The sequence below is a fragment of the Hipposideros armiger genome, unplaced genomic scaffold, assembly GCF_001890085.2.
Source record: "Hipposideros armiger isolate ML-2016 unplaced genomic scaffold, ASM189008v1 scaffold_82, whole genome shotgun sequence".
NCBI lineage: Eukaryota > Metazoa > Chordata > Mammalia > Chiroptera > Hipposideridae > Hipposideros > Hipposideros armiger.
In genome coordinates this window covers 2,532,242-2,544,440 of record NW_017731432.1, presented here as the reverse complement: position 1 = coordinate 2,544,440, position 12,199 = coordinate 2,532,242, and the positions used below count along the sequence as shown (strand labels likewise).

The 12,199-nt window shown below is 50.4% G+C and overlaps 1 protein-coding gene across 1 annotated transcript in view; it reads left to right on the top strand.

Moving 5' to 3' along the window:
- SLC2A1 (solute carrier family 2 member 1) overlaps nucleotides 1-5,217 on the top strand; it is a 29,581-nt gene extending 24,364 nt beyond the window's left edge. Inside the window, exons 4-10 of the mRNA XM_019643841.1 lie at nucleotides 88-328; nucleotides 949-1,111; nucleotides 1,209-1,396; nucleotides 1,664-1,768; nucleotides 2,237-2,338; nucleotides 3,536-3,739; nucleotides 4,119-5,217. Of these exons, the coding sequence (XP_019499386.1) occupies nucleotides 88-328; nucleotides 949-1,111; nucleotides 1,209-1,396; nucleotides 1,664-1,768; nucleotides 2,237-2,338; nucleotides 3,536-3,739; nucleotides 4,119-4,319 (1,204 nt within the window). The 3' untranslated portion in view covers nucleotides 4,320-5,217. The remainder of the gene's footprint in view (nucleotides 1-87; nucleotides 329-948; nucleotides 1,112-1,208; nucleotides 1,397-1,663; nucleotides 1,769-2,236; nucleotides 2,339-3,535; nucleotides 3,740-4,118) is intronic.
- The last annotated feature ends 6,982 nt before the right edge of the window (nucleotides 5,218-12,199 follow it).

Sequence of the window (12,199 nt, the reverse complement as noted above, 5' to 3'; positions counted from 1 at the left end):
GTTCTGGCCCTGCCCGGGGAGTCCCAGATGGGTGTGGGGAGACTGGGGGGATTGAGGGACCCGTCTGACCTGTGACCCCACCCCCAGGCGGAACTCCATGCTGATGATAAACCTGCTGGCCTTCATATCTGCTGTGCTCATGGGCTTCTCGAAACTGGGCAAGTCCTTTGAGATGCTGATCCTGGGCCGCTTCATCATCGGCGTGTACTGCGGCCTGACCACGGGCTTCGTGCCCATGTACGTGGGGGAGGTGTCCCCGACAGCCCTTCGAGGGGCGCTGGGCACCCTGCACCAGCTGGGCATCGTCGTCGGCATCCTCATTGCCCAGGTGAGCGGGGCAGCACCGCCCCCACTCCACAGCTTCAGTGGCTCTTGGGGGTGTATCCAGATGACACCTGATTAGACCTCTCATGCAGCCTTCCACAGCCCTGCAGAGAAGGACAGCCTCGTGGGGCACAGCCTAGCACAGGTCCCAGCGAACACGCCACCACTCACAGTCGCCCCGTGGGCCGCCTCGGTGGGAGAGCAAGTCCTTGCTCCTGCTCATCCCCGCCCACTCGGCCTTGCTTCTCACCTGGGGCTCCGGCTGCAGAGCAGCCCACTGCTTCCTCACCATGCCGGGCTCTCTCAGGCCTGCAGGCCTTTGTGCCTGCACATATACTACCCTCTCTGCAGAAAGCCTTCCCGTTTCCATCCCTTAAAGCATCCTGTGGCAAGAGTAGCAGCCATTTGTCCTGTCCTCCCGCTAATGCCGGGAGGTATTAGTTTTACAAATGAGGCAACTGCGTGAGGTTCAGAGAAGTTAAGACTCAAGTTAGTGGCAGAGCCTCGGAACCAGAGCCCTTCCTGTAAAGCAGCTGCGGACACGAGCTGGCAAAGGCTACTGGGCGGAGTGGGGACAAGGGCTGGGGCGCTCACAGCTGCTTCCTCCGTCCCTGCGTCCCCCAGATCTTCGGCCTGGACGCCCTCATGGGCAACAAGGAGCTGTGGCCCCTGCTGCTGAGCATCATCTTCATCCCGGCCCTGCTGCAGTGCGTCCTGCTGCCCTTCTGCCCCGAGAGCCCCCGCTTCCTGCTCATCAACCGCAATGAGGAGAACCGGGCCAAGAGTGGTACGGGCAGGGCCCTGCCCTCCTCCCCACCCCCTGGCCCCGGCCTTCTCCCCACTCTGAGCCACCCCCGCCTTCCCTCTGGCCCTCCACCCCCCAGTGCTGAAGAAGCTGCGCGGGACAGGAGACGTGACCCGAGACCTGCAGGAGATGAAGGAGGAGAGTCGGCAGATGATGCGGGAGAAGAAGGTCACCATCCTCGAGCTGTTCCGCTCGCCCGCCTACCGCCAGCCCATCCTCATCGCCGTGGTGCTGCAGCTGTCCCAGCAGCTGTCGGGCATCAACGCTGTGAGTGCCCCTCACCCACACTTCCTGTGGCCCCAGCCAAACCCTGTGGTCAAGTGCATGCTGTGAACAGAGCCCAAACTTAAAAAAACAAACAAGCCCTTGCCAAAGGAGAAACTTTGCTTTAGAGCCAAACCCATAAGAGAAGTGGTGCAGTGTCCCCTTCATTCTTTACTCCCCCCCCCCCCTGCCATGTCCCAGACCCATGGGGACAGGCAGGGGAAGGGCCATAACACCCAGCCAAGCCCTAACGACTTCTCTGTCCTATAGGTTTTCTATTACTCCACAAGCATCTTCGAGAAGGCGGAGGTAAAGCAGCCTGTGTATGCCACCATCGGCTCCGGCATCGTCAACACAGCCTTCACAGTCGTGTCGGTGAGTCTGTGTCCTTGCCCACCACCAGTCAGAAGCCAGGGTCCAGCTCAGGGCCTCAGGGCCTCATGACTGAATGGCAGCATTGACCACGAGCCAGGCATGTGTCATGTGTTCCCTAAGTGCTGTCTCATTTCATCCTCAACAACTTGTCAAGTTCATTACTCATATCAAACAGCCGATGACACTGATGCTCAGAGAAGTACAATGGCGCGCCCAAGGTCACAGCCAGGATGCTTGGCTGTCTGGCTCTCTGGGGCCATCTCTCACCCAGTGTACGCCTGTGGGGTTTTAGGGCCATCTTTCTTTCCTTCACTGCCTATGTGGCCCCCAAGCCAAGCCCCAGGGAGGAGGCGGTACCGTCTTCCCCTCCGTCTCTGCAGTGCCATGTGGCTTTGTCGGCTCTTGGGGCGAGTCTCTGGGTGGGGGGATTCCAGCGGGTGGTGGCGCTGACACGCTCTCTGCCCACAGCTGTTCGTGGTGGAACGAGCAGGCCGGCGGACCCTGCACCTCATTGGCCTGGCTGGCATGGCAGGGTGTGCCGTGCTCATGACCATTGCGATGGCGCTGCTGGTGAGTTGCCACACTCTGGGCGTGAGGTGGCAGGGGTGGGTGCAAAGCTCATGTGGGCTTCAGATCTCCAAGTGCCTGTCTCAGCCCCAGCCTGGCCAGCAGCACCCAGAGGCCAGGGTGCTGCTCTCCCTAGTTCTGCACATCCCCCCACCAGGGCTTGGGCCTGACTTTTGGCTGTTTAGGTTGTCTCCTTCCACATACTCACATTCTGCCTTGAACTGGCTCCCCCGCTTGGCGCCTTCTCACCATAGCACCCCCGGCTCCAGACCCCAAGTTCTGTCTCCCCAGGAGTTGCTTTGCCCAATATTAACCCTTTCAAAGTCTTCATCTGTAGCCTCAATGCATCTTCCAAACAGCTCCAGAAAGTATTGCCCCTCTCACTACAGAGACGTAGAAGCATGCCTTCAGCTCACTCAATTCTTACGACTCGGAGGTGTAGTTCAGTTAGTAGCCCCATTTCACAGGTGAGGAAACCTAGTCCCAGTGAGATTAGTAATGCAGCAGATAAAAGGATGAAGCCAGGCATTGACCTCAGGTCTGTTGGCCCCACGTCTGTGACTGTAACCTCTGTGATAACCCTTTGCCAGGCACTTCACACACAGAAACACTCATTTGTCCAACCTCTCTGTAAGGAACACACCAATATGCTCATTTTAGAGCTGAACCGAGGCTCAGAAAGTCCGGTGATTGCTGAGAGGTACGGCACACAGCACGTGATGAGCAGCAGATCTGGGATCTGAGCCAAAGCCCATAACTTTTATACCGTGGCCTCGAGGGGAATGATTATATATAGAACCAGATGCCTGGGGCCTACTCTGTGCCGACCCTGAGCTGGGTGCCTTACAAGGCTTCTAACACCCACCCCAGAAATGTTCTTCCTCCTGCTGCAGGCAGACTGGTCTGCAGCCAGTCAGGGGACCGCAGAAACCTTCTTAGCACCTCCTGTAGGCACAGCACATGACCATTTCCAGAGGGTAGACTGGAGCTCACAACCACCATGCAGGATGTAAATCATTTTGTCCAGATGAGGAAACTGAGACCCCAAGGCACAGGGTACCTAAGCCACACAGCAAATCCAGGATCAGCCCCAGGCCTTCTGCTCTTAGCCCTGCCCTTGACTGCGTCTGCAGTTTGTTTCCTCTGAGGCTCCATTACAGCCCAGTCTAACTTTTCTCCCTTTTCTCTTGTCCTCAACAGGAACAGGTGTCCTGGATGTCCTATCTGAGCATCGTGGCCATCTTTGGCTTTGTGGCCTTCTTTGAAGTGGGTCCCGGCCCCATCCCGTGGTTCATTGTGGCTGAACTCTTCAGCCAGGGGCCACGCCCAGCTGCCATTGCCGTTGCTGGCTTCTCCAACTGGACCTCAAATTTCATTGTGGGCATGTGCTTCCAGTATGTGGAGGTGAGAACCCCCCTTGTCTCCACACATACCATTTCTCACCTTCAAAGTGCTCTCCCAGCTGTTCCCATTGGAATCATGCTGAGGAGGAACAAGGCTCAGAAGCCCAGGTCACACAGCTAGGAACCCGGACCTCAACCCTAGGGTTCTTTCCTTGGCTTTGAATTGTCTCCATTATGCTCTGTAGTGGGAACCTGTTCCCTGAAGCCTATTACATGCCAGGTGCAGGCAGACTCTCATTTAATCACGCCAGGACTCCTAGGTTGTAGGTGGGTGTTCCCTTTCTCATATCAGAGGCTTAGGAGTAAAGTGACTTATCCAAAGTCCTACAGCCACAACATAGGGTCAGGACTCCAACCAAATGTGTATGTGTGTCTTTCAGCAACTATGTGGTCCCTACGTCTTCATCATCTTCACTGTACTCCTGGTTCTGTTCTTCATCTTCACCTACTTCAAAGTTCCCGAGACCAAAGGCCGGACCTTCGATGAGATTGCTTCCGGTTTCCGGCAGGGGGGAGCTAGCCAAAGTGACAAGACACCGGAGGAGCTGTTCCACCCACTGGGGGCTGATTCCCAAGTGTGAGGCACCCCACACCACCAGCCCGGCCTGTTCCCAGCAGCCCCAAGGATCTCTCGGAGCACAGGCAGCTGGACGAGACTTCCACATCAGCAGATCTCAGCGGAGCCGGGCCTAGGGCTCCTTTCTTCAGCCAGCAATGATGTCCAGAAGAATATTTAGGATTTTAACAGCTCCAGGATTTTAACAAAAGCAAGACTGTTGCTCAGATCTATTCAGACCAGCAACAGATTTTATAATTTTTTTTTATTACTGATTTTGTTATTATTTTTTGTATCAGCCAGAGTCTCTTATACCCACACTCCAGGCTTCACCTTGAATGGCTCAGTGCCTGAGGGTGAGGACCAAGTCCTGCCTAGACACACTTGCCTTCTTCGCCAAGCTAATCTGTAGGGCTGGACCTATGACCAAGGACACACTAATCGAACTACGATCTACAGGTTTCTACCCCTAGATGTGGCTGTGGCCACTCACTTCTGCAGTCTTGGATCTCCCCACCCTAGGGGTCAGGCTCCATTAGGACATGCCCATTCCCATCTCTTCCTACCCAACTACTCAAATTAATCTTTCCTTGCCTGAGACCAGTTGGGAGCACTAGAGTGCTGGGAGGAGAAGGGAAGGGCCAGACTGAGCTACCGGGTTCTAGCCTCCTTTGCACTGAGGGCCAGATGGTCACCATGAGAGGAGAAGGGCCGTGGGAGGCTGAGAACTCATGACTCAAGAACACGTGGATGCTCCCGCCCTGCTGTGTATAGATGGAAGATATTTATATATATTTTTTTGGTTGTCAATATTAAATACAGACACTAAGTTATAGTATATCTGGACAAACCAACTTGTAAATACACCACCTCATTCCTTCTGTAACTTACCTAAACAGATATAAATGGCTGGTTTTTAGAAACATGGTTTTGAAATACTTGTGGGTTAAGGGTATGGAGATTTGGATGGAGGTGGAAGAGAAGCAAGCAGTCACAACCACTCTGGTGGCTTTCGACCTCGAGTCCCTTCCAAGCATGGCTGATCAACACCCTCTATTGCTTAAGAATCTCTATGGGTCTGTTACCCAGAGAAAATGTAAATATCTTGGCATTCCTGCATTCCCCTTTTCCTTCACATATGATAGTATTCAAAAAATGATAGCTATGTGCTAACCTTGATGCTCAGGCCTAGATATGCATTATCTTGAATTGTGAGGTAGGTACTATATCTGCATTTGACAGGATCAAAGAGGTTATGTGCCTGAAGTCTCAGGGCAAATATGCTAAAAACCCCTGCTTTTAACAATTATACTACAGAACCCCTACCCCATACCCAACTCCTCCCCTCCACCCCAAACAGAAACTAAATGAACCATGTTCATTGCATGGGCCCAGGGAGCTGTCAGGCTGCCGTTTCCCATCAGTTTCATTTGGAAACACCCCCTCTGGTTCCAGCTTATGTATCCTTTCCAGACTTCTGACCCCCCCCTTTCACACCCCTGAATTTCAAGAACACTTCCTTTGTACCTTCCCTGTGACACAATACCCATCCACCCTTTATTACAAATCCTAATTTCTCCAACTAGTCTTAATTTAATGGGAAGAAGTCTATTTGGTTTATCTGCGTTGTCAGCACTAAATGCGCAGGGCTTGGCACACAGCAGGCAGTCAACCGTTGATGAAATAAAGCACTCAGGATATTTGTCCTAGAGGCTCAGCTGCAAAATCGGGGGTGGGGGCGTGGTTTGCCTGTTGGAAGCCTTCGTAACTGCACACAGGCAAAACTAGTACAAAATCTTGGCATGAAGAGGGCTTGTAAGGAGGGAGAAGGGGAAACAGGTAAATAGTAATTGAAAGTGCCTATGTGGTGTGCATTATTAGGTATTAGGTAAAGAACCTGAGGAGTTATCCATCCCCATATCAAAATAAGTTGGTTCGGAGAAGGGTTGTGCCTTGCCTGAGCCTGGGACAGGACAATCAATTGATAAACGGCTGGGGCCAGAAAAGAGGTTGAGTAGGACGGAGGAAGCCTTACCAAAAGGCTTCCCCAAAAAGCTGTTGAAAGGAGTAATCTGTAGGCTTCACCGGGGGTTACCAGGGGGAGAAGAGTGCAGACTCAGGGGTCCAGGCTGTCAAGGTTGCACTCAGGGCTTTTAAAATCCTATGGCGGCACTCTGGCTTCTGTTACCAAAGGATGGAAAGAAAACACGGGGTGGGTGGGGCGCGCTAGAGGCCAGAGCTTAAGGATGCAAAGCAAATGGCGCTCAGAGCTTGTCTCTCCTTGGCACCCACGCATCCGAAGCTCGGCAGCACCCCAGCCCCGCCCTGGCCCTGGGCTCCAGATCCGGGTCTGAAAAGGCCCGAGAGCCTACTGCCCGGTTCCCTTCCCGCACTGGGTTTGCAGCAACATGCCGAGCGCCGGCCATTTCCCAAATTACGAAGTGCACGCAAGCGCCGGGAGCCCGGGCCGGATCCAGCCTTAGCCCACAATGCTCCGGGAGGCACAGCTTCCGGTCCCCTTGACGCCTTTTCTCTAGGGATCGCAGTACTCCTCGGGCGTAGATTTGGGGCCGGGACGATCGCTCATCCTTCCCGGGGCTACCAGGGGTGCTTCACGCCCCTCTCTGCTGTCGCGCTACCACACCGTCAGTCTCCTTTCGTCGCCTCGCGTGAGGGGCGGGGCCACGTTGTGTCTCCACCAATCAGAGCCGCACTGTTGGGCGGGCACGGGGCGGGGCCCAGGCCCCCACTAATCACAGCCCGGCTGCCTCCCGCGGTGGTGGAGTCTTTCTTAGGATCGTTTTGCACGTAGATCTTCTGGGAGGTGCGTTTGCCCCAGGGGCGGGTGACCGTATGTTGTTTAGCGTTGGCATCCTGGGGACTGTAGCTCCCTGGGATACCTACCGCGCATTAGGTGGCGTCAACGGTTTCTGACGAAAAGGGTAAATAGGTAACGGGGCTTCTCCCAGGCCCCTTTCTTTTCCAGGGCTTAGTTAAGTTCACTGACAGTTTTGTGAGATCCTTTACCTGATAACGTGGGCTCAGAAGGCTTCTCTCCCTGGAAATCTTCTGGATCAGGTTTCCCTGCTGGACCGCATGGCGTCCTGTATTTTCTCCATCAAAGCGCACTGTACAGGAGTTGACTGCCCTTCCACCAGATGGAGGAGGCAACTGCTAAGTCATTCCTTTGTCCGCAGCTCCCACCACAGACTCTGGTCAGGATTGTTGAATGAATGAAATAGAATTTAAACTTCAGTGACTTGCCACAATCTTTTTTCCAGGGCGGTTTTAGGCAGAAAATCCAACAATGCAGAATGTGTATTTAATAATAGAGAAAGAATATTAATTTTTTCCTGTCACAACTACATTTTTTATGCCCCCTTTCTCTATGGTTTTTATTTCTGTTCCCACCACCACCAAAAAACCGGTTTATTCGGGAAAAGAAAAAGAAACGAGGTCACCCCAGTAGTGTGTGAATGCACACTTCCGACCGGTGCTCCAACCGGCTGCACACGTCTATGTTTTTTATTCCTTAAGTCTCCTAGAAATCTGACCCCTTTTGTCCATTGCAATTGCTGGCCGTAGTGCGGACTGAAGCACTTCCTCACTGTTTTCTCTGCTCCCTGCCTCTTCCCGCCTCAATCGCCGCACTGCAATCTTGGTGATGTTTCTAAAATGCAAATGTAGTCATGTCTCTCTCCTTTCTCTGGGTCCCCAGTTCCCTCAGCATAATGTCCAGATTCCTTAACCTGGAAATTCAAGGCCGTTCACAATCAATTTCTAGCTCTCAGATGCAGCCTCATCTCTCACCACTGCCCGCCCCCATCCTCCTGGCATTGATCACTCTCTCCTCTGATCTCCACATACTCCTTCCCCCTATGGGCCTTTGGAGTTCCTTCCACACAGATTGCTCTCCCACCTACTCATATTGTCCAGGTGATCATATCCTATTGTAATAACCCAAGGAGTTGTCTGGGGAAGCTTCCACTGGTTCATCTGTTTCTTGGGACACTGCTGCCAACTCGTGGCTGTTGTGTGAACATTTAGCTCAGGGCTGTTTTTAACCTCCACCTCTCAGGGGTTGAGAGAAAGTAGATTGTTTTGGAGATTACCCTTCATTGGGACATTTACAACAAATCCATTTGGTAACTCTGCCCCCGCAGCCCAGCATGAACTTCCTAAATCAGTGTCTGACCATATTATTGTACCACGTAATGCTCCCCACTGTCTCATGGTAAAGCCCAAATTCCTTAACCCAGCAGACAAGATCTTTCATGTTCTGGTCTTTGGAGACCTTATCTCCCAATACACTCCTTCAGTACCCTAAGATCCAGCCAAGCTGATGTACTACTCAGTGTTCCCTGAACAGCTCCTAACTGTCTAATCCTAAAACTTTTTGTTCAAGCTTCTTTCTCCTTTGGTCCCCCATAAGGCTGTTTGATATCAAAAAGACCAAATGAATTGTCACTTTATGAAGTATTTGTTCATTCCTTCAACTGTTTCTTAACTGAGCATGCACTCTTTGCCAAACTTTTTCCTAAGCTATGTGGTGTCTTGGAAAGAACAGGTTTCTAGAGTCAGATAGAGCTTATTTCAGATTCCTGCCCTGCTATTTAGCTGAATAACCTTGGGTAAGTCACGTTACCTTTCTGATCTTCAGTTTCCTCATCTGTTGTGATAGTAGAATGAAATAAGATAATGTATGTGTAATGAAGGTGTCAGCAGGAATTACTCCATATTCCCCCGTTTCCCTGTTTCAGAAAGTCTGGTACTCACCCCCAAGATTTCTGTGCATTTCCAGGAATGTCTTCCATTCTCAAGGTCATCTCTGACTCTGTTGGTCAGCATCTCTTAAACCACCTGGCGCAGGGTTCACAGCTGTTTCTTGTCATGGAACTGCGATCTTTTTTACTAGTTTCACTGGATTCATTTACTGAGCACCTACTGGGCACCAGCCATTATTCCAGGGCTGGGGATATAGCAGTAAACAAAGATTTGCCTTCATGGAGCCTACATTCTGGTGGGAAAAACCTAATAAGGAATCAACAAATGTATAATAAAGTGTCAGGTGGTGATTTGTGTTACAGGAGAAAAAGGGCAATCAAAAGGATAGAGGATGATGAATTGTGAGGGCAGGGATGGATGAGTCGGATTTAGATAAGGTAATTTGAAAGCCTTCCTGAGGGAGTATTTGAACACAGACTTGAATGAAGTAAGGGAACAAGTCATACACGTATCTGAGGAAAAGGCTTTTCTAAGCCAAGGGAACAGCAAGTTCAAGTGCGCAAAGGCAGGACCATGTTTGGTGCATTGGAGGAACAGCAAGGAGGCCAGGGCAGCTGGACTAGTGTGACAGGTCGATGAGGTCAGAGAGGTGGCAGGACACTAGACCATGTAGGGCCTCATAGATCACATGAGGACTTTGGGTTTTTGTGGGGTTTTATAATGTAAGAAGAAACTTCACAGTTTTGATATTTTGGTTGTGTTAATTATAATAAACAGTTATGCTTAGCAGGTTAGCTATCATAGGGTTAATGAGCAAATCCAACCTGCGATGGCATCTTTTACAACTTTGAGGGGACCAACACAATTCCCACATTGCAACATACATAGTTTTCTATGATAAAAATATAGTTGTCAGGTTACAACAACCCATGGAAGATAATTATGAAAAGAAACTTCTGACTATTACAGGAATTTCATTGCCTTTCCTACTAAGGAGTCTTAGAAATTCAATTTGTCTCTAAGCTAGAAATAAGTACACTATAAAGAATAAGTATAGAGTTAACCAAACTTTATAAAAACTGGTAGGTAAATATTCTCCCACCTCTCTCCTTTCTTGCTGATCAGAGAGTACAAGATCTCTTGGTGTTTTGCATTTCCAAAAGTGCTGTGCAAACAGGCTTTCCTCGGAGTTTCTCATGAAGTACCATTGTGGTCTGGGGAGTATTCATTTTAGCTCTTTCCCTTTTTCTAATGCATTCATTCAATGCTACAAATTTCCCTCGAAGCACAAATTTTGACAAGTTGTTTTCATTTTTATTTACTTCAAAATATTCAATTTCCCTTGAGATTTCCTCTTCGACCCATGTTTTGTGTAGAAGTTTTTTGTTATTTAAAGTTTATTTAGTGCTTTAAGCTCCATGTATTTGGGGATTATCCAGCTATCTTTGTGTTATTGATTTCTGGTTTAATTCCATTATGGTCTGAGAGCAGACATTGTATGATTTCTAGTCTACTTCTGTGCACACCGAGCTGTGCCAGCTAGGGAGAAGGGCTATCAGGGGTGCAATGAAATGGCTCCTCTTACCCATTTCAATGCAGCTGTTCTTGGCTTTTAGACTTCTCAACTGGTTTCTAGCATTGTCGTAAACCCTTTTGGGACTGTATATTGTTGTTAAGTCGGTGTCTCTGTGGGGGAAACCTGGGGCTTCCAATTCCACTGCCTTGCTGATATCAGTCCTCGGAGGCAGATTCATTTTTGCAAAGAGGACATGTGGACGCTGAGGGTCTTTACATGGATCTCCTTTAAGCTAAATACGCTCACGTACCCCTTGGAAAGTTTTGTGAACCCCCAGGAGTATACAAACCCAGTGTGAAGACCACTTTTCTGGAAGGTCCCTCTGACTCCCCATGGAGCTTTGGTTCCTAACTCTGCCCCTGATATGCTATCAAGGTGCTAGCTCCCTATACTGGGTCTCTTCCAGCCCCAGTCTGGGGACTCTGGGTCAAGGAAACTGTGGGGCAGGCCTTGAGTGATGAGGGATGGACAGCTGCCCTGGGCCCATATATAGTAGCAGCAGGGTCTGCATTTGGTCCTGAGGGTAGGCTGTTCCCCCTTCACCCTCAAAAGAAGCACTCACTCTATCTTTATTTAGCTCAGACCCACTGAGAAAGGTGTGTCATAGTGGGTTGCCTTCTCTCACTAGCCTCTCCCTCTAGGAAGGTGGGAGGGAAAAGCAATGAGCTGTTTGCTCATACAGTCTCAGTGGCTCTTTCTGCAGCACTTACTAAGCAAGGCTTGGCTTATGAATGACCACAGTCAGGTTCTCAGAATGGGTGCAGTTTGTTAAAGACCTCCTTCCTCTACACAGCCCAAGCGAAAAGTGTGAGCACCTCTACTTCACAGAGTCTCAAGCCTAGGCTCCCCACACACCCTCCCTCTGGAATTGAGCAGTACCCCTTCCATGACTGTGGACATGCTGTCTCTGGGACAATACTCCATTTCACTGGATGTCTGGCAGCATGGGTGTCCGCTTTGACCCAGTTTGCCCCCTATGTCTGTGGTTTGGTAGGTATCTGAGTCTATTTGTGGCTAGGTTCTTCATACTGTTAACAGAGTAATGGGTGTAGCCCTGATCCAGGACCTGGGCCTATCCTGGGAAGCTCCTGACCTGCCTATCCCCATGCCGTAGGCCTTGGGTATCAGGAACTTGAATGGGGTGCTCAATAAATGGAAACTAAAAACCTTAAACCCAACCATCATTACATATGACAGCCCCAACCCTCTCTAGGACTCATCACCAAGGACTCTATGGTGGTCCATCCTAACCTAGACCTGGGCCAGAACCAAATCACAATAACCAATACCTTTCATCTGTGTCTTGCTCTAGACTGGTTGCTCTTTGAAGGCCACTGGAACAACGTCTCCAACAGGGATCAGCCTAACAAGTTATCAATACGTGTTTGGTGAATTTGACTTTCCCTCCTTATAGACATAGCTACCATACCATAAAAACACTATCCATCTTCATGTTTCTTTTTTTTTTTTTAAGATTTTTATTGGGGAATTGGGGGATGGGAACAGTGCTGGGGAATCGGGGGAAGGGGAACAGACAAGTTGCTGTCTTTTTGTTCTTCAGTCTAGTTGTGGAGGACGTTGCTTCACTGGCCCAAGTTGGCACC